Source organism: Rhinopithecus bieti, unplaced genomic scaffold (genome assembly GCF_001698545.2).
Source record: "Rhinopithecus bieti isolate Rb0 unplaced genomic scaffold, ASM169854v2 scaffold_49762, whole genome shotgun sequence".
NCBI lineage: Eukaryota > Metazoa > Chordata > Mammalia > Primates > Cercopithecidae > Rhinopithecus > Rhinopithecus bieti.
This window is the reverse complement of record NW_016819845.1, coordinates 193,648-220,985: the sequence shown is the minus strand read 5'-3', so window position 1 is coordinate 220,985 and position 27,338 is coordinate 193,648. Positions and strand designations below refer to the sequence as shown.

At 40.0% G+C, this 27,338-nt stretch overlaps 1 protein-coding gene across 5 annotated transcripts in view; it reads left to right on the top strand.

Moving 5' to 3' along the window:
- UBTD2 (ubiquitin domain containing 2) overlaps window positions 1–26,294 on the top strand; it is a 75,532-nt gene extending 49,238 nt beyond the window's left edge. For all 5 annotated transcript variants that reach the window (XM_017859293.1, XM_017859295.1, XM_017859297.1 and 2 more), the window contains 2 exons: window positions 1,858–2,094; window positions 23,724–26,294. In XM_017859293.1, the coding sequence (XP_017714782.1) occupies window positions 1,858–2,094; window positions 23,724–24,121 (635 nt within the window). In that variant the 3' untranslated portion in view covers window positions 24,122–26,294. The remainder of the gene's footprint in view (window positions 1–1,857; window positions 2,095–23,723) is intronic.
- The last annotated feature ends 1,044 nt before the right edge of the window (window positions 26,295–27,338 follow it).

The window sequence follows — 27,338 nt, the reverse complement described above, 5'->3', positions numbered from 1 at the left end:
AGTTAATGCTGAATGTTTTAAGTGGAAAACAGCTAGTCCTTTGGTGTGCCACCCTGAGGGGAGAGGACAGAAGAGACCTGACATGGCAGTCTCTATTGATCTTATCATCTGAGAGTATAGCCTGGAGAGTAGAGATAGCCCAGGGTCTGGAGTCATTTTATTTTCTGTTTTGCGTAACCCAAATTTCATCTGGCCCTGGGCCAATGAGGGAGTAGTCAATTTCGTGGATGCTTTAGAACCAATTTGAGAGTAATTTCTTTAAAATTGGTATTCTTTCTGCAATTAAATATAGAACATTGAATTTTGACACACACCCTCTCTCCTTCCCACCCGCTCTGTCATTTCCCACCTACTCTTTTCCAACAATCTTAATCTTTTCATCCAGCTTCAATTTTCTTTTTATCTTCTATCCCATCTATCAAACTATTTCCTATCAGTGGCACTGTATAATCTTACAGAGCCATAAATAAGAATGGCTCTGTAGGTCAGTATGACCCATGGAAATAGATCACAGATAATACACCAGATAGGTGTCTGGGTGCAAGGATGCTGCATCAGACTTGTTTCAGCACTACTACTACGTAACATTCTCTAAGGGGAGATGCTGCCACTTGCCCTCTGTTTTCTTCTTCTCTTGGGTTGAAACTAGGGTACGGTATTGTAGTTCTTCTGCTCCTTGTGGTTCGGACCTAATCACTTGGCCTAGCATCAAAGATTATCTCTTTTATTCCCAGTTCCTCAAAAAAACTAAAGTACTGATTCTACCCTTTGTAAATTAGTTCCTGTTTGAGTTCCAGAGAAAGGTACTTACAGTTCCTTGACTAAAGTCCAGACAGTAGAATGCTAGAGGAAGCATTCCTCTAATCAGTTTGTTGATGATTCTGGTGGTTTGGCTCTTCTTTCTCTGGAAACTGAAAAGCAGTCTTTTGCCTCTTTGGATTTTCTCAGTTCCTACTTCCTGGTTTCATGTGTCCAAGCTACTATTGTCATTTGGCTTCCCCAGTGTATCTTGCCTCTCTTTTATGGTGTCTCTTGACACTCATATCCTGCTCTTACAGTCTGATGAAACACTTATCTTCTAGGTAGTTCTTTTAAAATGAACAAAACAAAACTTTCATTGTATTTTAAAAAAAATTTTTAGAGCAGTTTTAGATTCATAACAGAATTGAGAGGAAGGTACAGAGATTTCCCATGTACCCCCAGTGCCTACACATACATAGCTTCCTTTCCCTGATTATCAACATCCTCCACCAGAGTGGTACATCCGTTACAACTATAATTCTCTGGGGGTTTTTTGTTTTGTTTTGTTTTATTGGAGATGAGGTCTCACTCTTGCCCCGGCTGAAATGCAGTGGTGTGGTCATGGCTCACTGCAAACACAACCTCCCAGGCTCAAGTTATCCCCCCACCTCAGCCTCCCAAGTAGCTGGGACCACAGGCACATGCCAACATGCCAGACTAATTTTTGTGTATTTTGTAGAGATGGGATCTCACCATGTTGCCCAGGCTAGTCTTGAACTCCTGGATTCAAGCAATCTTTCCACCTCAGCATCCCAAAGTGCTGGGATTACAGGTGTGATCTACTGCACTCAGCCTGTAATTATTTTAGTGATCCTGTGGAGAGGGTGTACTGAGTGGAAAAGAGCTACCAATTTGTTTTGCATAGAGCAATCTAATGTCTCTATTCACTTTTGTAGTTCCAAAATGTGTTAGAGGAATTTCAGAATGCACAAATTAGAAGGCAAATTTCTGGCTGCAATTTTGATGAAATAATCCAAAAGAGGAATGACCAGATAACTTTTGATACATATTTTATAAAATTTGGTTTTGATCTCAGTCTTTTATTTTTCTTCTCAGTTGCTCTAGGTCGTAACCAGCCTTTGAAAAAAGAGAAACCAAAATGGAAAAGCGATTATCCTATGACAGATGGACAACTACGCAGCAAGAGGGATGAATTTTGGGATACTGCACCAGCTTTTGAAGGCCGGAAAGAGATATGGGATGCCTTGAAGGCTGCTGCACATGCTTTTGAGAGCAATGATCATGAACTTGCACAAGCAATCATTGATGGTGCAAACATAACATTACCACATGGTAGGTTTGGTGTTCCTCAAAGACAGAGGGAACATAATCAGCTTTGTTTCTGATAGCAGGAAACCAAATGGGAGAGTTTTTTTTCCTTTGCTATGAATTATTCTTTTTTTTTTTAATGTAGCAAGGAATAGCATTCCTCTTTTTTTCTTGTACATCTTTCAGGTGGAGGCAGGTTTTACTTTGTGTGTTTATATATACATATATATTTTTTAATATATCTTAATTTCAGAAAAGAACTCTTGATCATCTAAAAGTTTCCGTATAACCTATTTCCATTGAAGACCTTCTTCTCTCCACCTCCACCCCACCTCACCAGCCTTATCCCCACAGACCCCTGCCAATCTATTGGAGCTTCCACTTCACTGGTTTCCTACTAGCAGCGCTAGAGATAGAGTCTCAGTTTAGATTTTGTGAGCTGTAGAGACCCAGAGGATGCTCCTTTTAGTCATTATACTTTCTTGTCAAGCCTATTTTTGGCATAATAAGCAAACCCAAACTTAGAAGTGAGTCCCGCATGTTTTTAAGGACAATTTTCCATGATTGTAGCCCTGAGCATTATTAGGAACTTCTCTCTTTGGCATAGGAATGTGACTCTTTTAAGGATAACCATAAGCTTTGAGTATTTCCAGGGATGCGCATATGCTGGTGCCATGTACATACTCTTGTTTGTTCTCCTTGATGAGAAACATATGAAAATTTTTCATGCTACATTGAGATTTAGGTGTTAATTTTATATTTACATTTTTTATCTGTATTAATATTCTCAGTATTCTCTTTAGTTTTTCAAGTTAATATTTTCAAGGTTGTCTTTTCAGATCTATGTGATAACCACCTTGCATTGATTTCTATTCATATTGATACCGTCATTGTTTTAATCCCCAGTATCTCCCTTTATCTATATTCTTAGAGGAACAGTGACTTTCATTGTTTAACCATCTGCTTTATGTCCTTTAACTCTATGTCAAATGACAGACTTTTATTTTATTTTATTCTGTTCTTTCTCTCTCTCTCTTTTGAGACAGAGTCTTGCTCTGTAGCCCAGCAGGCTGGAGTGCAGTGGTGCACTCCGCTCACTGCAACCTCCGCCTCCCAGGTTCAAGTGATTCTCATGCCTCAGCTTCCGCACCATGCCTGGCTAAGTTTTATATTTTTAGTAGAGATGGGGTTTCTCCATGTTAGCCAGGATGGTCTCGATCTCCTAACCTCGTGATCCACCTGCCTCGGCCTCCCAAAGTGCTGGGATTACAGGCGTGAGCCACCGTGCCTGGCCCCAAAGTCCCTTTTTTTAAGAGACAGGTCTCACTCTGTCATCCAGGCTAGAGTGCACTGGCATGATCATGGTTCATTGCAACCTCGACCTCCCAGACTCAAGAGATCCTCCCACCTCAGCCTCCCAAGTACCTGGGACTGCAGGCGTGCATCACCATGCTTGGCTACATTTTGCTTTTTGTTTTTTGTTTTGTTTTGTTTTGTTTTGTTTTTTGGAGAGGCATGGTCTCACTGTGTTGCCCAGGATGGTCTCGAACTCCTGGATTCAAGCAGTCCTCTTCTTCCCTTGGCCTTCCAAAGTGCTGAGGTTATAAGCATAAGCTGCTGTGCCTGGCCAAAAGATACTTAACTTACTATAACCTTGCCAGATTCCAAATCACCAACATTAATTCCAAATTAATTTTCTGATTAATTGTGCTTCCAAGAAACATTCCTTTTTTTATGGCTGTCTGTTCTTTATTATGAAAGTTTGTTAGCATAGTCTTTTGTTACTAATGTTATTGAGCACACACGGATCACTTTTTCTATACATGTGTAAAAGTGATCCCTCCTACATTTGGAGAATTTATGATAGAATGCCATTTTCAGTATGACTTTTTTTTTTATGACCGTGAGTCTTTTTTGTTTGTTTGTTTGTTTGGAACTTTATTTTTTTGAGACAGCGTCTCACTCTGTTGCCCAGGCTGGAGTGCAGTGGCATGGTCTTGGCTCACTATAACCTCCACCTCCCAGGTTCAAGCAATTCTCATGCCTCAGCCTCCCAAGTAGCTGGGATTACAGGCATGCGCCATCACGCCCAGCTAATTTTTGTATTTTTTGGGTAGAGACGGGGTTTCACCATGTTGGCCAAGCTGGTCTTGAACTCCTGGCCTCAAGCTATCTGCCTGCCTTGACCCCCCAAAGTGCTGGGATTACAGGCGTGAACCACTGCACCTGGCCTCAGTATGACTCTTTAGTCCCAGTTTTCATGGGTAGTCTCTAAATTCTTTACCTTTATGTGATTGTGAGTTGGGAGGTGCTGGGCATCATCTTAGTCCATTTACCTTTTTCAGTTTTGTAATTATCGTCTTCATCTACTACCTTTATATAATATAAAGGGAAGGGGTCTTCCTTTACAAATAGTTTTATCATCCTCTTTTTGATGTCTATATCTTCTATTTTTTGAGGAGAATATATGTTATATAGACCTACACGTGGGTGGAAGAAGAGTCATGTATGTGTGATTGCGTGAGATCCAGAATGTTGGAACTTTTAATTTCTTATTTTGTACTTATAGTTACCTGCTGGAATACCTGGTTGCATTCTGTATATTGTACCCTCGTTTAAAAGTTCATGGAGGCAAAATAACTGTTGCACATAAGGCCGGGGCTTATGCATAGCCTATCGGATGTGGGCTCAGATCACTAAAGACCGAAGTCCCTTATTTCTGCTTATCTATGTAAACTGCCAAGAAAATGTTCCCGGCAGCCCTACCTACCAACAGATCAGGGAGAATTACTCTCAGAAATTAGAGAATTATTAGATGCCCCTCTGTTCCCCTTCTATGTTTAAGGAATATTTTCTGCTTAAGCGTGGAATAATCAAGCCAATGTCTGAGTTTTTCTCTTTCAGAACTCTGTGATAACTTTCTGGGTATTAATATTGTCATTGGTACCCTTGATTGAATTATTTTGTTCATATCTGAATCTTGTCAATATTTCTTGGACCTTATAATTTTGTTTTGTCGTACACTCTAGCTCACCATCAGCTTATAACTAGGCTATTGCATGCTTTTACCTAGACTGGCTTAGTGGTATTGCTGAAATTCTTTCCATCCTTTTTGTGTAATTACATGTTTGAAATTTTACTTTGGGTCAGGTGTGGTGGCTTACGCCTGTAATCTCAGCACTTTAGGGGGCCAAGGCTGGTGGATCATGAGGTCAGGAGATCGAGACCATCCTGGCTAACACAGTGACACCCCATCTCTACTAAAAATACAGTGACACCCCATCTCTACTAAAAATACAAAAAATTAGCCAGGTGTTGTGGCAGGCATCTATAGTCCCAGCTATTCGGGAGGCTGAGGCAGGAGAGTGTCATGAACCTAGGAGGCGGAGCTTACAGTGAGCCAAGATCGCGTCACTGCACTCCAGCCTGGGCGACAGAGCGAGACTCTGTCTCAGAAAAAAAGAAGAAAAAAAGAAATTTTACTTTGGGCACATTGCGTTGTGCTACCCAAAGCACTTTGTATTTTAAGTTTAAGTTACTGCATAGACTTGACTATTATTTAGTTCAGGTTTTGATATCAGATCTCATCTTCTGTCCCTACTGTATTACTTGCAACTGTGGGACTTTGGGCAAATCACATCTTCTGTAAGCTTCAATTCTCTCATCTGTAAAATATGGATAAGAACTGTCTACCTCTTGGGATGGTTATGTTGATTAAATGTAGTAGTAATACATGTAAGTTGCTGATCAGAGTGCTGGGTATTCAAAAAGCACTTAATAAATAGTAATGCTGATGATCTTATTTCTTGAACTCTGAAATTAACAAGTAAATTCCTAGTTCCTTGCACCAAAATTCTGAATTTATAGATTTTGATCATTTTCTAAATTATCTTTTTTTTGACACAGAGTTTCACTTTTGTCACCCAGGCTGGAGAACAAAATAACATTACACTTTTTAATTATCTTCCTCTGTTAATAACGATAAGTCTTCAGTTTATTCTCAAGTGGCAATGGGGAGAGTAAGAGGGAACTTGTCATAACTACCTGTTAATGTTATATTTACACATACGGTATTTTTTCATTCTGGAAATTGACTCATATTGAGAATGGTGTGAACATATATTGTGGAAAAAGCTCCCCATGTGATTTTGATACCTGGTACCCCTTTCACAGTTTTCCTGTCCTATATGAGCTTTATTGTTCATGATTTGCACAGCATGTTGTTACTCCTTGTCTTACATTTCTTAAAGAGCTTATTTCCTTTTTCTCATTGATTGCTATTTTGCCATTACCTAGAAATCCTAAAAACATTCTTAATATAGTAGTTTACCAGTGAAACCAGGTTATAGGTTAGCGATTTGCCAAATTAGCATAAACAGGGTAAGAAAAAACAAGTAGTATTTACACTTCTCACACATTTGCTGTGTAGTGAATAGTATACTATTTAGTAATTTTCAGTGAAAGCTTATTCAGAAACTGTATCTAGTAAAGATGAACACTTAATGCTTTTTGTAATTATGATATAGAAGATTTAAAAGATTTTAGGAATTGCCTACTCCCTTCCTCTACCTCCTGGTTTTCTAGAAAGGTAGTTGTTGATTTGTTTAGCATCTACAATTATCTCATAATTCTTAGTGAGAGTATTTTTTTCTAACGTGTTTTCCATATCCCAGCGATTGAAATGTAAAAGCTGTCCTCTTACCCTCCTTGAATAGATGGAGTAGCTGGCTGCTCCCTGTTACTCAAACATGCTTTTCTACTGGGAAACAGAAATTTAACCCAGATTTTATTCATACTTCCTATAGCTAAATGTCGCCAATTCTTCAGTTAGGCTTTCAGTTTTCAGTTTTCTTTTGTCCTTAACCCTTAAGGGGTATGGGAGGTAGAAAAACTTGATTCTTAGAAGACTTAACTTTTTTTATTTCTCTTTTCACAAAGTTTGTTACATGGGTGGAAAAGGAGTTCCCCAGAATGTTTTTTTCTTTATCTCAAAATATATTAAATGTGCGTTATGTATAATAAAATTTAATTTTTTAAACAACAAAGGCACTTACAAATAGTATAAAGACCATGTTATGTGTAAGGAACCAACATATGAAAAGAACACTGGACTGAGAATCAGTAATAAAATACTCGAAACTCATGTTGTGTGTATGTATGTATGTATGTGTGTATTCTTTTATTTTTATTTTTTTGGAGATGGAGTCTGGCTCTGTCACCCACGCAGGAGTGCAGTGACGCGATCTTAGCTCACTGCAACCTCTGCCTCCTGGGTTCAAGCAATTCTCATGCCTCAGCCTCCCGAGTAACTGAGATTATAGGTGTGCACCAGCACGCCCATCTAATTTTTGTATTTTTAGTTGAGACCGGGTTTCACCATGTTGGCCAGGATGATCTCAATCTCCTGACCTCAAGTGATCCACCTGACTTGGCCTCCCCAAGTGCTGGAATTACAAGCATGAGCCACTGTGCCCAGCCTCATGTTTTGAATTAACATTTAATTCTTATGCCTGTAATAATCACCTACAACAATCCCCATTTTGCACAGATCAGAAAACTGAAGCACAGAGAGAGGTTGCATCATTCTTCCAAAGTATAAGTCATGAAATTGGCATTTGAACTCAAGTTTTGGATCTCACAGTAACTAACGCAATTCAATGCTCTGGACAAGTCATTTCATCTCCCTGTTCTGTAAAGTGATTGCACAAGTAATCTTCAGTATTTGGTCTATGTCTAATGTTTTAGTTCCCTTGCACACTATGTAGAATACTTTAAAATGGTAAACTGTTAATATTAAAAGGAAAAAAGCCGATTCTCTGAAGACATAAACAGGAAATCCATGTGTGTAAGTCTTGTTTCTATTTTCCTTAGGTGTTTCAGATGCCCATTAAGAAGCAGACCATGAATTTTGGTGTGGACTTTAAAGGTTCATATAAGAATTTTTCAGGCCTGGCGCGGTGGCTCTTGCCTGTAATTCCAACACTTTGGGAGGTCGAGGTGGGTGGGTCATGGGGTCAGGAGTTCGAGACCAGCCTGGCCAACGTGATGAAACCCTGTCTCTACTAAAAATACAAAAATTAGCTGGACATGGTGGTGGATGCCTGTAATCCCAGCTACTCAGGAGGCTGAGGCAGGAGAATTGCTTGAACCCGGGAGGCAGAGGTTCTCAAGAGTGTGCCATTGCTCTCCAACCTGGGCAACAAGAGCCAGACTGTCTCAAAAAAAAGAATTTTTCATTTGGCCAGGCACAGTCACTCATGCCTCTAATCCCAACACTTTGGGAGGCCGAGGCAGGAAGATCACGAGGTCAGGAGATGGAGACCATCCTGGCTAATAGGGTAAAACCCCATCTCTACTAAAAAAAAAAAAGAATTTGTCATTTAACAAAGTTAATTGATAATTCATAAACATAAAGCGTAGGAATGAAGGCATGAAGATATACAGGAGATGGAATTTTTGCTGGACTGTTGTAGGGTTTAGAAATGAAAAGACCTCCTTTTATGCCATTCTGGGTAGTGGAGGTAGAGGAACACAGGGTTTCTATTTCTAACATGGTCCCAGGGAGTATGTTATACTGACTTCTACTTTTGTAAAGCCAGATCAGCTTTACACAGACCACTGTGTTCAGGTGCTTCTAGTCTGCTCCGTTGCCCCTTTTAGAGCATTGAAAATTAAAGATCAGTGTCCCCCTTAAAACTATGGTGAAGTGTTACACAAGCTCTTAATCATGATTTGACTGTCATATGACATCAACAATACGTATACAGGTTAAGCCACTTTTCACTTATGTTTACTACAAGAGATGATAGACTTAGTTTTCTGAATGCCACAGTCTTGATGGCTGATTTGGTAGTTTGAGATAGCTAGACCTCCTGCTTCTAAAGCCTGATTGCCAAATATAAACTTGATATGTGTAATTCCTAGCAAAATGTTTGCATGAGAGAGCCTGTAATTTGTTAGCATCCCTACAATCCTGAAAAACTGCACCTAATATCTGGGTGGAGGATGATTTTGATGGCCCTTTGGACATTAGTGTGATTCAGGTTTGTGGAAATCACCGTGAAACATGAAGCCATAGACTCAAATTTTATGAAACCTTGATCCTTTGTGACATTGCTGTTGGTGAGTGTTCCCCTGTAAGTCTGATTCTGAGATTTAAAACTTGTGAGAAGAGAGCCAACATTATTGTGTATTTTCTATGGATTTGTTATATGTACTAGGCAATTTTTCACGTGCATATTATTTAATCTTTACAACAACCTCATAAGGGAGGTACTATAATTCTTGAGGAAATAGACTCACCATGTCCAAAATCAGGGTCTAAATTCAAATAGTATGACTGACTCCAAAGCCATTGCTCCTGTCACATCTCAGTGCTTCTCCTGGAATCTTATGTCCCTCTATCAGGCTTGAGTGTACTGCCTGAACCCCACTGTTTCATTCCTTTACATTCATTCTGTCATTTAAGTGTTCTCATTCTTTCTAGCAATTTCCAACTCAAATGTTAAGGCTTTCCTTTGCCATAGCAGGGCATGGTTGCTAAGAAGTAGAAGAGTTTATAAAACAAAAATTAGCCAGGGTTGGTGGCACGCGCCTGGGGTCCCAGCTACTTGGGGAGGCTAAGGCAGGAGAATTGCTTGAGCCCAGGAGGCAGAGGTTGCAGTGAGACGAGATCATGCCACTGTCCTCCAGCATGGGCGACAGAGCAAGATTCCATCTCAAAAAAATAAATAAATAAAAAATAAGCCTTCTGAGTCAGAAAAGAGAAGTCAGGAGCAAAGACATTTATTCCTACAGGCTTTGGAAGAGACCCATAGTACTACAAAAACCTTGGTGTTCTAGAACATTGCTCTCTTCTTTCATTTTGAGAGGATGGTTTTCTATACCAGATTGCCAATGTGATCTAAATATTAAATTTGTTAACTTCATCAAGGTATATTGAAGTACACTAAACAGCATGTTTAAAGTGGACAATCTGATGAGCTTTGACATGTATATACTTGTAAAACTCCCCACAATCAAGATAACAAACATTTCCACACCCTTGCCAACATTGATTTTTAACTTTTACAAACCTGGTCATGTAGTGATGCAAGTCTCACGTGGTAAGAACTTTTCACACTGAGCTACAGTCTTAAGGGAGTGAGAGCACAGAGGGATAAACAGGCCTTTAAATGCTGAAAAATACATCTTTCTAACCTGAAAGATTGCTTGAAAAAGAGTATAAAGCATTAGACCTAATGACATTTAGTAAAGGTATTATTTGTCATCTAATTTAGTTTTATCTTTCTAATTTTCTAGTGGAATATTTTGAGGCATAATTTAAAATAATCATTGAAGAAAACAGTTGACCAAGGAAAATAGAAACATCTGAGCCAATCATCTAGATAGAAGCAACTTCAGAAAATTATGTATGAAATCAGAACAGAAGGTGAAGACTTGGCAGCTTTCTTCCTACCATGGGGAGCTTTCAGGGCTTCCTGGCCTGGGGAAGTGATGCCCTGGCACTTATTTAGCCTGGTGGCCATCTGTCTCTGCTAGGACATGAAGCCTACAATAGGTTTGTGAGAAGAAAAAAAAAACAAAAAAAACTGTCCTTCCACAGAGGATGTTAGGTGAGCAATCTGAGCAATCCTGATTAGAACTTTGTTAAAACTAGTGATTGCTAAATGAACTGCACCCTTGGTGGCCAGTGGGTGGTAATTAAAACCTTTTGTAAAATATTTTGTAAATGTAGCTAAAAGTGATTTTGGAAAAATAGAAAAATCCCTGTGTTGTCAACTTTTAGATGTTCCCTTTTGTGTTTAAACATGCTGGGTTTCTTTAAGCAAACCTCTCTGTATTAGTCCATTTTCACAGTGCTTTAAAGAACTTCCGGAGACTAGGTAATTCACAGAGAAAAGAGGTTTAATTGACTCACAGTTCCACAGGGCTGGGGAGGCCTTAGGAAACTTGGAATCACGATGGAAGGCAAAGAGGAAGCCGGGCCTTCACATGGCAGCAGGAGAGAGAAGAGTGAGGAGCAAAAGGGGAAGAGTCCCTTATAAAACCATCAGATCTTGGCCGGGCACAGTGGCTCACGTCTAATCCCAGCCCTTTGAGAGGCAGAGACAGGCAGATCACTTGAAGTCAGGAGTTTGAGACTAGCCTGGCCAACATGGTGAAATCCTAGCTCTACTAAAAATACAAAAATTAGCCAGGTATGGTGGTGCACGCCTGTAATCTCAGGAGGCTGAGGCTGAGGCACGAGAATTGCTTGAACCTGGGAGGCGGAGGTTTCCGTGAGCCAAGATTGCACCCCCTCACTCCAGCCTGGGCCACAGCGTGAGATTCTGTCTCAAAAAAAAAAAAAAAAAAAAGAAATGAAAACATCGGATCTCGTGAGAACTCATTATTATGAGAACAACTTGGGGAAGCCACCCCCATGATCCAGTCACCTCCCACCAGTCCTCTCCCTAGGCACGTGGGGTTTATGGGGGTTACAATTCAAGATGAGATTTGGGTGGGAACAGCCAAACCATGTCACTGTCTGTCTTCTGCTGCCTCATTTTTTTCACACACTCCTCTCAAATACTGTAGATGAGACAGCCTCATACCACTGAAACTTCTCTCAGTCACCACCATTTCCTCTGGACCAACTTGGGCCCATCTTCCATTTTCTTTTAACTGTCGTAGGCATCATTAGCAAATACGTTGTTGGGCTCCACTGGGCACTGTTGGTTTCTTGCTCCTTGTGATTCATTTCTTGACTTTTTATCCCTTGTATTTGTCCTCTGCCTTTTGTTCTAAGTACATTTTCTCCTTCTCATTAACTAAGAACCAATCCCTGTACCTCTTATACATTATACACTTGACTACTTGTTCTGTGACCCTGGACACAAGTTACTTGATTCTACTTCAATTTTTCCATCAGTAAAATGGGTAGAATAGACTTAGCTTATAGTGCTTTTGTGAGGATTAAATGTTAATATATGTAAAGTGCTTAGACAGGGTTAGCAGTAGTAAACACTCCTAAGTGTTTGCTTTTTTTTTTTTTTTTTTTGACTCCGTTGCCCAGGTTGGAGTGCAGTGGCGTGATCTCAGCTCACTGCAACCTCTGCCTCCCAGGTTCAAGCGATTCTCCTCCCTCAGCCTCCTGAGTAGCTGGGATTACAGGAGCACACCACCGCAAACGGCTAATTTTTGTATTTTTAGTAGAGACAGGGTTTCACCATGTTAGTCAGGCTGGTCTCGAACTCCTGACCACGTGAGCCACTGTGCCCAGCCAAGTGTTTGCTTTTTTATGTTAAATCTTGTATATTGGAAATTATTACTCTCCAAACTTCTTTTACCCTGACTTTTCCCAATCTGCTTTAGTTGCTTGTAGCTAATTCAACTGAAGCATCTCATGGAACCTGGAGCAATTAAAAGCTAAGCAAAGAATCTTGTAACCCTAAATGATTTTTTTATGTCATTCTAGTTTCCAGTTACATTATTCTTTCCTTTTGGTTTTCCATCAAATCTAACCCATCATTTGGTTCTGCCAGTTACCTTCGAATCTCTCAGTTTGATTTTTTTTCCATTTCTGTAGTCAGGCAGTCATGATTCCAGTCAGTCTTTCTCTCTTCACGTAGATGATAAAACAGTCAGCAGGCTTTGTCTTGTTCAACAACACAACCTTAGCACCTAGAATATGCAGTAGCATATAAAAGGCGGTGAATGTTGAATGTCTAATTTACCTGTTTTAGCCACCTCTGGTAATTTCCTGTAGTATTAAGCCTAAACTCCTGAACCCTACTATCAGGTTTCACTATTACTGCCTATTTAGTACTTTTACATCATTGATTCTGTATTCTACTTCAACAAGGTCCCATAATATTCTCTGTTTACCTTGTAATTATTATTTCCATATCATTTCTATTTCTTGGGATGCCCTTCACTGCTATTCCGTGTCTTTAAAATCATGCCCAGGACACACCATTTCTACAGAATTTCTCCATGTTGGCTCTACCAACTCTAGTCACTTTTCTGTTCTGCGATGTCTCAGCACCTGTGTTTGATTTTCATTGTATCCGTTTGTACTAAAATCTGTGATGGGTATACTGTATCTGCTCATGAGTATATGCTCCTGGAGATCAGGGACAGCCTTGGTTCTCTTACAACCTTCTCAGTGTCAGTGACATGCCCTACACACTTCAAGATGATCAGTAAATGTCTATGCAGTGACTCTAGAATGTAAGAGTTGTTTCCTATTGATCCTTGTTAGGTCCTAAAGAGGTTGTGTGGTAGAAACCGCTACTATCAGTGCAGTTTGTCTTTAGTAGAGATTTGGGGCCATTAAATAATGGAGGGTTAGGATTATGTTGTTCAAGAGTCTAGGCCACAAAGGAGCCAGTCTGCTCTGAATAGGTAATTCTGCAGTGATAGTTATGGGGACTACAATGTAAAATATTACTTTTATTGATATTTTGTGATCCCAGATATTTAATTCGGGAAGAGGGTAACCCGTAAACCTATAGACTTAAAATGAAATCAAATCATATTTGAGTAAATGTTATGGATTTTGCCCTTATTTATTTTAGAGTGGTTTTAAGTTCACATTAAAATCAAGTGGAAGAAACAGAGATTTCCCATGTACCCCCTACTCCCACACATGCATAGCCTCCCCCAATATCAACATTCACCGTTAGAGTAGTTCATTTGTTAAAATAAATGAACCTACATCGAAACGTCATTATCAATCAGAAGTCCATAGTTTAGGGTTCACTCTTTTTTTTTTTTTGAGACGGAGTCTCGCTCTGTCGCCCAGGCTGGAGTGTAGTGGCGTGATCTCAGCTCACTGCAAGCTCCGCCTCCCGGGTTTACACCATTCTCCTGCCTCAGCCTCCTGAGTACCTGGGACTGCAGGCGCCCGCCACCTCGCCTGGCTAGTTTTTTATATATATATATTTTTAGTAGAGACGGGGTTTCACCGTATTAGCCAGGATGGTCTCGATCTTCTGACCTCGTGATCCACCAGTCTCGGCCTCCCAAAGTGCTAGTAGGGTTCACTCTTGGTGTTGTACATTCTGTGAGTTTGGACAACTTTATATTGACATGTATCCATCATTAATAGTATCATCCAGAGTTGTTTCACTGTCCTGAAAAATCCTCTGTGTTCTACCTATTCATCCCTCTCTCCCTCCTAACCCCATGGCAACCATTGAACTTTTTTATTGTCTTCGTAGTTTTGCCTTTCACTTAACTAATATGCATTTAAGTTTTCGCTATGTGTTTTCATGACTTACTAGCTCACTTATTTATTTTATTATTTATTTATAGATAGTCTTACTCTGTCACCAAGGCTGGAGTACGGTGGCCCAGATATAGCTCACTGCAGCCTCAAACTTCTGGGCTCAAGCAAATCCTTCCTCAGTCTTCCAAGTAGCTGGGACTATGGGCAGGCACCACCATGCCTGGCTAATTTTTTATTTCTTTCTTAGAGATGGGGCATTGCTCTGTTACCCAGGCTGGTTTTAAACTCTTAGCCTCAACCCATCCTCCCACCATAGCCTCCCTAAGCACTGGGATTGCAGGCATGAACCACTGTGCCCAACCTCCTGGGATTTTGATTGGGATTTGCATCAGATCTATAGACTAAGCTGAGAAGAACTGATGTCTTGACAGTATTAAGTCTTCCTGTCTATGAACATGTACGCTCTCTCTATTTAGTAATTATTTTATCAAGGTTTTTTTGGTCGTTGTTTCATTTCTTATACATACTTTGTTAGACTTATACCTGTTTTCTTTTTGAGGTGCTAATGTAAATTGTGTTTTAAATTTTAGATTCTACTTGCTCATTGCTGATGTATAGGGGAGCGGTTGACTTTTGTATATTAACTTTGTATCTTGCAACCTTGCTATAATTGCTTATTAGGTCCAGTAGCTTTTATGTTGATTCTTTGTATTTTTTACATAGACAGTATATCATTTGCAAACAAAGGCAGTTTTATACCTTTTCTTGTCTTGCCTTGTTTTATTGCATTAGCTAGGATTTCCAGTACAGTGTTAAAAAGTGGTGATGAGAGGGGACATCCTCGTCTTTTTCCCAGTCTTAGTAGGAAAGCTTTGAGTTTCTCACCATTAAGTATGTCTTAGCTATAAGGTTTTTGTTGTTTTTGTTTTTTAAACGGAGTCTCACTTTGTGGCCCAGGCTGAGGTGCAGTGGCTCTATCTCAGCTCCCTGCAAGCTCCACCTCCTGGGTTCAGGCATTCTCCTGCCTCAGCCTCTCAAGTAGTTGGGACTACAGGCACCTACCACCGTGCCTGGCTAATTTTTTTGTATTTTTTAGTAGAGATGGGGTTTCACTGTGTTAGCCTGGATGGTCTCGATCTCCTGACCTCATGATCCGCCCGCCTTGGCCTCCCAAAGTGCTGGGGTTACAGGCGTGAGTCTTTTTTTTTTTTTTTTTTTTTAATGGAGTTTTGCTCTTCTTGCCCAGGCTGGAGTGCAGTGGTACAATCTTGGCTCACCACAGCCTCCACATCCCGGATTCAAGTGATTCTCCTGCCTCAGCCTCCTGAATAGCTGGGGATTACATGCATGTGCCACCACGCTCAGCTAATTTTGTATTTTTAGTAGAGATGGGGTGTCTCCATGTTGGCCATTCTGGTCTTGAACTCCCTACCTTAGGTGATCTGCCCACCTCAGCCACCCAAAGTGCTGGGATTACAGGCGTGAACCACCGTGCCTGGCCAGCTATAGCGTTTTTGTAGATATTCTTTATCAAGTTAAGGAAGTTCCCTTTTATTCCTATTGCTGATAATGAGTGTTGGGTTTTGTTATATGCTTTTTCATATATATTGATATGATCATGTGATTTTTCTTCTTTAGCCTATTGATATTATGGATTATATTTATTAATTGATTTTCAAATGTCGAACCAGTCTTGAATACTTGAGACTAAAGCCCACTTGGTCGTGGTGTATAATTATTTATACAATGTTGAATTTGATTCATTAATATTTTGTTGAGGATTTCTCAGTCTATGTTCATGAAGGATATTGGTCTGTAGTTTTCTTTGCTTGTAATGTTTGGTTTTGGTATTAGGGTAATGTTGGCCTCATAGATTAATTAGGAAGTACAGTGGTCCCCCATTATCCATGGGGGGATATGGTTTTGGAATGTTCCAGAACCCCCAGTGGATGCTTGAAACTGTGGATAGTACTGAACCTTAATGCTGTCAATTGGAACACAATTCTTTTCTTGTCTTCCACCCACAAATGTAATGCCTTTTTCATCTGAACTAATTACGTGTCATTCACTGTGTTTTAACTATTGCGGTTTGAAGTGCTACTGCAAAACTAGCATGAATTTTTTTCCTTATTTACAACTTCACAAATAAATTTGTTCTTATCTTAGATCTTAGCAACATCAACATTCAGATGTTTTTCTTTATTTGAGAACTTCCACATTTTCATTTAAAAAGAAGTACGTTGTGGCTTCTCTTTGGCATATCTAAATTGCCAGCACCACTACTCTTGTGTTTTAGGGCCATTATTAAAATAAGAGTAATTTTAACATAAGCACTGCAATAATGCAACTGTTGATTTGATAACCAAGATGGCTACTAAGTGATTAATGGTCAGGTGGTGTATACCACATGGATACTCTGGACAAAAGGTTGATTCATGTCCCAGGCCAGATGGAGCAGGATGGCAAGAGATTTTATCATGCTACTCAGAAAGTTAAACAATTTAAAACTTATGAATTATGTGATTCCGGATTTTTCAATTTAATATTTTTGGACCACAGTTGACCAAGAGAAATTGAAACTGCAGAAAGCAAAACTCTGAGTAAAGGGAGGAATGCTGTATTCCCTTTTCTGTCTGATGAGAAAGAGTGTAGAGAATTGTTATAATTTGTTTCTTAAATGTTTGATAGAATTTACCAGTGAATCCATCTGGAATTGGTGCTTTTCTGTTTTGGAAAGTTATTAATTATTGACTCAATTTCTTTAATAGATATAGGCCTATTCAGATTGTCTGTTTTGTATGAGTTTTGGCAGATCATGTCTTTCAAGGAATGGGTCCATTTTATGTAAGTTATCAAATGTGTAGGCATAGAGTTGTTCATAATATTCTTTTATTACCCTTTCAACATTGTGGGATCTGTAGTGATGTCTTCTCTTTCATTTCAGTAATTTGTGTCCTCTTTTTTTCTTGATTAGCCTGGGTAAGAGGTTTACCAATTTTATTGACCTTTTGGTCAATAAAACCTTTTAATCAGCTTTTGGTTTTGTTGATTTTTTTTTTTTTCTTTTTTGTGACAAGGTCTCACTCTGTTGCCCAGGCTGGAGTGAGATCACAGCTCACTGCAGTCTCAAACTCCCAGGGGCAGGCAATCCTGTTAGTTTCCCAAGGTGGAAACTTACTGTTTGATTTTAGATATTTCTTCTTCTCTAATACAGGCATTATAAATTTCCCAGTGATCACTGCTTTTGCTGCATCCTGAAATTATAAGTTGTTTTCCTTTAATTAAAATATATTTTAATTTATCTTGATTTCTTCTTTGACCCCATGTGTTATTTAGAAATGTATTGTTTAATATCCATGTATTATGGATTTTCAACTACCTTTCTGGTATTGATTTCTAGTTTATTTCCATTATGGTGTAAGCAGACATTGTATGATTTCATTTTGTTATGGTATGTTTTATGTTTCAGAATGTGGTCTGTCTTGGTGAATGTTCCATGTGAACTTGAGAGAAAAATGTGTATTTTGCTGTTGTTGGATGAAGTACTTTAAACATATTCATTACATTAAATCGATTGATGGTATTGTTGCGTTCAAGTATGTCATTTCTGATTTTCTGCTTGTTAGATCTGTTCATTTCTGATTGGGGGGTGTTGAAGGCTTCAACTATAATAGTGGATTCATCTCTTTCTCTTTGTAGTTCTGTCCGTTTCTGCCTCACATACTTTGATGCTGTGCTGTTAGGTGCATACACATTAAACATTATTATTTCTTCTTGGGCCAGGCATGGTGGCTCATGCCTGTAAATCCAGCAAGCGAGGTAGGTTTGCACCCAGGAGTTTGAGACCAGCCTGGACAACATGAACATGGCAAAACCCTGCCCCTACAAAAAGATACAAAAATTACCTGGGCTTGGTGGAGTATACCTGTAGTTCCAGCTACTCATGAGACTAAGGCAGGAGGATAGCCTTGAGCCAAGGAGTTCAAGGCTGCAGTGAGCTATGATCACACCAGTGTGTTATAGTCTAGGTGACAGCAAGACCCTGTCTCTAAAAATAAATAAGAAGAAAAAAATGTTTTTAAAGGTTCTTATTTTACCTTCACTTATTTCTTCTCCAGTGCTTTTCCTTTCTATCTGTAGATCTGATAATATTTCTTGCAAGGCAGGTCTGTGAGCAACACATTCACTCAATTTTTGTCTATCTGAGAAAGTCATTATTTCTCCTTCAGTGTTTTGTTTTGTTTGGTTTGGTTTGGTTTGGTTTTTTTGTTTGTTTGTTTGTTTGTTTTTGAAACGGAGTCTTGCGCTTGTCCCCCAGGCTGGCGTGCAATGGCGCAATCTCGGCTCACTACAACCTCCGCCTCCCGGGTTTGAGCAATTCTACTGCCTCAGCCTCCCGAGTAGCTGGGATTATAATCACCCACCACCAGGCCCGGCTAATTTTTTTTGTATTTTTACTAGATACAGGGTTTCACCATGTTGGCCAGGCTGGTCTCAAACTCCTGACCTCGGGTGATCCACCCGCCTCGGCCTCCCGAAGTGCTGGGATTATAGGCACGAGCCACCACGCTCGGCCTCTCCTTCGGTTTTGAAGGATAATTTAACAGCATACAGAATTGTAGGTTGGTGGGTTTTTCTATGCTTTAGATATTCACTGTATATTTGCATCGTTCCTGAGAAGTTGAAGTTGGATATGTAATTCTGTTTTTGGGGTGTGTGTGTGTGTGTTTTGTTTTTGTTTTGAGGCAAGGTCTGTTTCTGTTGCTAAGGCTGGAGTGCAGTGACACAATCTCAGGTCCCTGCACCCTAGACCTCCCAGGCTCAAGCGATCCCCTCACCACAGCATCCGGAGTAGCTGGAACCACAGGGACACACCACCACACCCAACTAATTTTTGTATTTTTTGTAGAAACAGGGTTTCACTATGTTGCTCAGGGTGATTTTGAACTCCTGAGCTCAGGCTGTCTCAAGCTATTTGCCCATCAGAGCCTCCCAAAGTGCTGGATTACAGGCATGAGCCACCGTGCCCAGCCATTTAATTCTTTTCTTTGCTCCTCTGTGGGCAAACTGTTTTTTTCCCCTCTGGCTTTTTGTTTTTGGTAGAGATTGGGTTTCCCTATGTTGCCCAAGCTGGCCTCAAACTCCTGGGCTCAGGCTACCCTCCTGCCTTAGCCTCTCAAAGTGCTGGAGTTACAGGCATGAATCACTATGTTTGACCAGGAGGTTGTTTTGGTTTTGGTTTTGGTTTTGGTTTTTTTTTCATATTTGATTTCCTGAAGTTTGAAAATGATATGCCTAGATGTGTGTAGTTTTTCTGATATTAACTCTGGAAAATTCTCAGTCATAATTGTTTCAAATATTTTTCCTGTGTCTCTTGTTCTTCTCTGCTATTCCCATTATGTGTATGTTACAGTTTGGTTTGTCCCACAGTTTCTGGATACTCTGTTTTGTGGTGGGGTTTTTCGTTTTTGGGTTTCGTGGGGTTTTTTGCGTTTTTTGTTGTTGTTTGTTTTCTTTGTTTTGTTTTGTTTTGTTTTGAGACAGTCTCACTCTTGTCGCCCAGGCTGGAATGCAGTGGCGCAATCTCGGCTCACTGCACCTCTGCCTCCCAGATTCAAGCAGTTCCTCCTGCCTCTGCCTCCCGAGTAGCAGGTGCCCACCACCACGCTCGGCTAATTTTTGTACTTTTAGTAGAGACGTGGTTTCGCTATGTTGGCCAGGCTAGTCTCAAACTCCTGACCTGAAGTGATACCCCCACCTGGACCTCCCAAGGTTTTTTGGTCTTTTTTGTCTTTGCTTTTCAGTTTTAGAGATTTTTACTGAGATATCGTCAAACTCAGATATTCCTTCCTCATTCATGTTCAGTTACCAGTAAGCCCATCAAAGGCGTTCTTTATTTCTGTTACAGTGGTTTTGTTCTCTAGCATTTCTTTTGGTTCTTTTTTAGGATTTCCATCTCTTATTACATTCCCATTTGTTCTTATATGCTGTCTGCTTCATCCATTAGAGCCATTAGCATATTAATCATGTTTTAAATTCCCAGTCTGATCATTCTAACACCTCTGCCATATCTGAGTCTAGTTTTGTGCTTGCTCTAAAAAACTGTTTTTTTGCCTTTTGGTACATCTTGTAATTTTTTGGGAAAGGTGGATGTAATATACGGGAGCTGTGTGAAATGGGCCTTCAGTAATGTGGAGGTTTTAGTCTTTTTGTGAGCCTCTGCCTCACAAAAAGACTATGACTTGACCAGTGCTGCTCAGTCATAGTCTCTACCTTAGGTGGGACAAGATGGTTAGAAGGGGCTAGAGCTGGGTATTTCTCTTCTCTCAAATTAGTTAGGCTCGATAAAACCCCAGCAGGATAGACTCTAGTTAGTTTCTTCTGAGGGCAGAACGCTCCAGCATATTTAAAAATGGTTCCTTTTGCACCCTCCTCCAACCCAGGGAATTATTCTGGCTGTCACTACGAGGAAGTTGTAGAGGTCCAGAAGGTAAAACTCAGGAAAGTATCACTCTCCCCAGACACCCTTCACCAAGTCCCCATGGAGTTTTCTCTCTAAGACTTGCCCACACTGAGCCTTTAGCAATTCACTTAGTTACATTTGAGGTTTCCCTATCCTGCACTGGTTCCGCAGAGATTTCAGCTCCTGGGCGTCTGCTCTGGTAAATGGTGATTCTCTGTATTAGCCTGCCTGTCTCTCCTGTTTTGGGGTCAGTGGTTTGCCCTGTGACCTTACTTCTCCCACAGATCTAAGAATATCTGTTGATTTTTCAGTTTGCTCAGCCTTTTACTTGTTAGGATGGAGTGGTGACTTCTACGTTTTTTGCATGCCAGACTAGAAACAGGAAGTGTGATTTTTAGTTTAATGTAAAACTAGAGCATATTTACAACTCAGATTATAATTTTGTAGAAAGAAGTGCCAGAAAGAATAAATAAACTAGAAAATTCCATATTAAATAAAAACAAATTACCATTTCTAAAAGTACTGAAATATGGGAGCTTCTGTAATTGTCTAAATAGCTTACTTCCAGCATTATGGATTGAGCGCTGGCAGAGCATGATTAAGAAGATATACACCAGCCAGCTTTAACTCTTCATGGAGTTTTTCTTTCTTGCCTTCTAGAGATTTGAAAACTAAACCCTGACTCACTGGGATGAAGGGCAGAAGGGAAAAGGGCAGTGTGAAGTTACTGGTATAGGGACTGCTAGTGATCACAACTGTGCTTGAAGTAGATCCATTTCTACAATGGTATTAGTGAATACACAGAGGCTAAACACAGAAGAGGGAAGATTCGTGTGTGTTCTGCTTTCCAACTAAGCTGTCACCCCAGCACATCTTGTGTAACTTAGGCAGACCAGATTGAACCTGTGGTGGGTTGGTGACCATTCCAGACTCATTTGACATGTTTCATCTCATTCTTTATATTTTCATCCTATTGACATTAAACACAAATACCGGTTCATTAACTCATTTGTTCATTGATAACCATTTCTCAGTGTTCTGGATCTGGTAGACATTTCAGTTTTTTTATCCAAATTGATAATAAGCTGATATCATATTCTAGTTTGAGGAAAGGATATGTTATGTATAACTTTAAAACGTTCATTAAGTTATGCTTTTGGCCGGGCCTGGTGGCTCACGCCTGTAATCCTGGCACTTTGGGAGGTCAAAGTGAGCAGATCACCTAGGTCAGGAGTTCAAGACCAGCCTACCAACATGGAGAAAACCCGTCTCTACTAAAAATACAAAATTAGCCGGGCATGGTGGTGCATGGCTGTAATCCCAGCCACTCGGGAGGCTGAGGCAGGAGAATCGCTTGAACCCGGGAGGCAGCGGTTGTGGTGAGCTGATATCGTGCCATTGCACTCCAGCCTGGGCAACAAGAGCGAAACTCCATCTCAAAAAAAAAAAAAGTTATGTTTTCAAGTTCCCCCAAGGAAGTCCTGGTAACTATAATGTAGTTTACACACCTAGTCTCAGCTACTCAGGAGGTGGAGGCAGGAGGATTGCTTGAGCCCAGGAGTTTTGAGTCCAGCCTGGGCAACATATGATTTGTAAGGAAATTAACCATTAATACATTTTTTTAAAACCGTGAGTGCTTTTTCCCTTCCCTGAGCTAGCTCGTTATGTCATAGCCCTTTTGTTTTTCCTTTTTAATCCATAGCTTCTCTGTACTAGATAGACTAATTGGGATTAAATAAAACACCTCAGTCATTTCTGTGGTGATTTTACTAATGAGACTCATAGATAAGCAATGAATCTGTGGCAGCTGCTAAGGTATCATCTCTAATTTGTGATCTCTCTGGACTAAGGACTTCTTGCCAAGTGCTTCAATTTAGGAAGTCCAGGCACTGGGCTGGGCATAGTGACTCACGCCTGTAATCTCAACACTTTGGGTGGCTGAGGCAGGTGGATCATTTGAGGTCAGGAGTTTTGAGACAGCCTGGCCAACATGGTGAGGCCCTGTCTCTCCCAAAAATACAAAAATTACCCAGGCGTGGTGGTGTGTGCCTATAATCCCAGCTACTCAGGAGGCTAAGGCAGGAGAATTGCTTGAACCTGGGAAACGGAGGTTGCAGTGAACCGAGATCACATCCCTGCACACCAGCCTGGGCAACAGAGCGAGACTGTGTCTCAAAAAGAAAAAAAGAAGTCCAGGCACTAAGAAAACTGCTCTAGGGCCAGGCACGGTGGTTCACTCCTGTAATCCTAGCACTTGGGGAGGCTGAGGTGGGTGGATCACCTGAGGTGAGGAGTTGGAGACCAGCCTGGCCAACATGGTGAAACTCCATCTATACTGAAAATACAAAAAATTAGCCGGGTGTGGTAGCAGGCGCCTGTAATCCCAGCTACTTGGAAGGCTGAGGCAGGAGAATCACTGGAACCCAGGAGGCAGAGGTTGCAGTGAGCCAAGATGGCGCCACTGCACTCCAGTCTGGGCAACAGAGTGAGACTCCATCTCAATAAAAAGAAAAAATAAAAGAAAACTGATGTAGAGCACTTGTGGTGAGTTAAGCTTAGAAATTCATTTTTTTTTTATTTGCTTGCTTGTTTAAGGTAGCGGATTCATTTCTGTAAAAGATATCCTAATTTAAATGTTATCTAAGTCTTGTGTAAGCATTAATAATATTAGTAGTACGTTCGAGTTGTATGTGCTTTCACTTCTGTTTTAATGAAATTGTGAAATGGATATGAAATGACTTAGAAGAGTGTGGGGTAAGGATCAGCATTCTGGTTAATACAAAATTAAATACTCAAATAATTGGGCATGGGATTTGATAATCATCATTGATGATCAGCTGACAGTGATTGGCATTGTTTTATGTTTTTTTCTCTACAGTGCCATGCTAGCAAGAGAAGCTTAAGCATTTTGTAAGGTATAAACAAAAATGCATTCATTGAGGATTAAGTTCTTACTCATATCTTCTCTTTCTGAAGGTGCACTTACAGAGTGCTATGATGAACTGGGGAACAGATATCAGCTTCCAGTGTATTGCTTGGCACCACCAATCAACATGATAGAGGAAAAGAGCGACATAGAGACTCTGGATATTCCTGAGCCACCACCCAATTCTGGATATGAATGTCAGCTTCGTTTGCGCCTTTCCACAGGCAAAGACCTCAAGCTTGTGGTTCGCAGCACAGACACAGTATTCCACATGAAGAGACGGTTGCATGCAGCAGAGGGAGTGGAACCAGGTAGTCAGCGGTGGTTCTTTTCTGGCAGACCTCTCACTGACAAAATGAAGTTTGAAGAGCTGAAGATCCCAAAGGACTATGTTGTACAGGTTATAGTGAGCCAACCTGTGCAGAACCCAACACCAGTGGAGAACTGAACTGAGCCCTGTTGGCTGGCTCCCACATCCGTCTGCTCCTTTTTATTGTTATTGTTGTCATTTCCTACTCTACGGCGTGAAATTTATTTCACTGCTCTAAATTCCCTATGAATGGATTTAGTTCTGAGGAATTACCAGTGAAAAATTCCATCTGTGATGGAGACCAACAAAAATAATAAAACACAAAGAGCCAGGCTTTGAGACTCATGTAATTACAATTTCTAATTTGAAAGGCAGTTAAGAAATAGATAACCATTTATTTTAAAACACTCAACAACTATGTAATGGCTGTATTTCAGTGAGTTGGACTGTAAATGAAACATTGCATCCATGAAGGACAGCACCAAGCACCTTTTTGAATACAGAATTTTTTAAGAAAAATATATCAAATTATATAATTTCCAGAAACCATAAATAATGGATATAAAACTTAAGTTTTCTTTCTTTTTTTTTTTTTTTTTTTTTTGTTAATGGAAACTGAAAAGAGCAGTATTTGAGGTTGCTTCTGTTCTGGTTTTTTATTCTTAGCTCAATTAATATTTAGCCATAAATGAAAAGAGACTGACAAATTGTGCTTTAGTGTTGCTTCCTCAGCCCACATGTCGAGCTCCTTATTTACATTCACACTAACGTTTGGTGCCTTCCAGCACATTAGTGGCAGGCACCTTTCCGGAACACTAGGCAATAATTTCGTCAATACAGTCAGGTCTCTGATTTTCAACGGATACTCAGTTGAAAGGTCGCTGTCATCTTGCTGCATAAGTATTTTGAAAGGTCTATGTAATGAAGCCGTTTTTATATCCAGGCTTAGAAGTTCACTACTATATAGTACCTTCATTGATCTATCTATTCTGCTTGGAACTTTTCATAGCTAAGTATAACCCCCAAATGCATGGTTCCTGGGCCAGGAAACACCAGAATCAAGTATAGCTGTTCCCACTACAAGCTAATAAAGTAAATGATCTCCTCCACTTTGCATGGAGGAGTGTAAGGAAAGCCTATTCTATCTGTGCCTGGGAGAACTGTGCCTATTTTCAATCTTTTAGGGGAAATTTCAACTCAAAATTTCTAAGTGTGAAAAGTTTACTGGTGTCACATAAACATTAGCAGTGAGACCAAATAATGAAACATTGCTTTATACCTTAGTGCTTTCCAGTTCACTGTTACCTCTAGTCATGGTAGATGACAATTTTCCTCCCTCATCTTTTGTAGCAAAGAAGCAAATTAAGAGTCTTTTGCAAGTTAGATTAGGGGACTGAAAAATCCAGGGAGATAACCTGATTCTTCTCTACTATGACTGGAGTAAAGCTGCCAAGAGTTAGGTTTAATTTGGAGCCTTTTAAAAGTTGGTTCCATAAGTGAGAAAGGGGCGCTGACATGTGACCACTGAGCCCCTGAGAATCCATGAGATGGAAAAGTACAGGCAAGAAGGCACTTAACGCTGTTCTCAGTCAGAAAATGTCAGCCCTCCACACCTATTTGGATGTGAAGTGCATTATTAATTTTAATGACAAAATGAAACTGCTAATTAGTTTAAATGTAATGTTTAAATGGTATTGAATTTCCTATAGCCTGATTAAATCTGTAATTGTAACATCACGTTTCTGAGAGCTTTAACTACTTCCTTATTTTTATGTAATCATTTTAAAGATTGTGGCTATATCTAATTTAAATTTGCTGATGATTGAATCTAAATTCAAGCAAAGACCACAGCATTAATCCCAAAGGAGAATTTTTTTTGTGTTTAGAGGTGGAGATATTAGGGTAATTCAGTGTACTGCTCCTGTCTTCAAAGTTTTTGTTCATTTGTGTGCCACATCGAATAGCAGCACTTCTCAAAGTTTGTCAACTGGAAAAGAAAAAATGTTTAAAACTATTTTTTCTTAAGCAAATTTGGTGATGTCATCATTATTTATGATATCGACTGGTAAAAGGTCTTTGTTGAGGGTTTGAGCTCTCTTTTTTAAGAGTTTATTTTATTTTAAAGGAACATATACTTTGAATAACAATTCTCTGGGCATGTTTAACTAACCTAGATGGGAAAACCATGGTGCTGTTTAATTGTAAATAGATTGCTATAAGATTGGACCAGGGATAATTTTTTAGCCTTTACGGGGTAGGGGTTTATGTGCTTTTTTTTAAAAAAAAAAAAAAAAAAAGTTTTCAATTTTTCTCTTTCTCTGTCTTTGGTTTTTCTAATTGTTTTACTCTCTATGTAAGGGTAATTGCCTCATTCTAAGTGAGAATTGTGAAGGTTTTCCTCCTTTTAAAACCTTTGCTCAATAAATAACAGGTTCATTATCACCAAACTTAGGCTCTGCTATGCCAAGTCATACATGGTCATTTATAAATGTGCTTCATCTTCTGCATTGAAATCTTGATCTAAAATAGGTTGTGCTTTTCTTTTTCTTTTTGTTTTTTAAGAATCATGCTGGCCGGGTGCCGTGGCTCATGCCTGTAATCCCAGCACTTGGGGAGGCTAAGACGCGAGGACTGCTTGGGCTCAGGAGTTCAAGACCCAGCCTGGGCAATATAGAGGAGACCCCATCTCTACTAAAAATTAAAAAATTGGCCAGGCGTGACAGAGCACGCCTGTAGTCCCAGCTATTTTGGAGGCGGAGTTGGGAGGATCGCTTGAGCTGGGATGTCAAGGCTGCAGTGACCCATGATCATGCCATTTTACTCCAGCCCGGGTACATTTCATGGAAAGTAGGTGATGCTTCATAGTTTTATGAAGTAAGCAATACACACCCATGGAAAAAGAATCCAGATATATCAAGGTGAAAAGAGTCTTTGACTCCTGTCGCTCTTGTTTCTCCTCCCCAGAGGTAACAACTTTGACCATTTTCTGGGTATCTTTAAACTTGAGCATGCATCAGAATCACGTGGAAGCTTATTAAAACAGGTTGCTTGACACTTCAGACGTTCTGAGTCAGTAGATCTGGGTGTTGGCCTATAACTTGCATGCTTAAAAGTTCCCGGTTGTGCTGCTGCTGCTGCTGCTGATCTGGCAGGCGCACTCGAGAGCCACCCTTCTAGTGTATATGGCTATATTTGTTCCACCTCATTTTTTTCCATAAATACATATACTATTCTGCACTCTGTTTTTTTCTAAAATGGTAAACCTCAGAGATCATTCAGCATACACAGATCTAGATCTGCATAATTCCTCTTAATAGGTGCAGTGGTACTCCATGGTCTGGGCATACCATAGTTA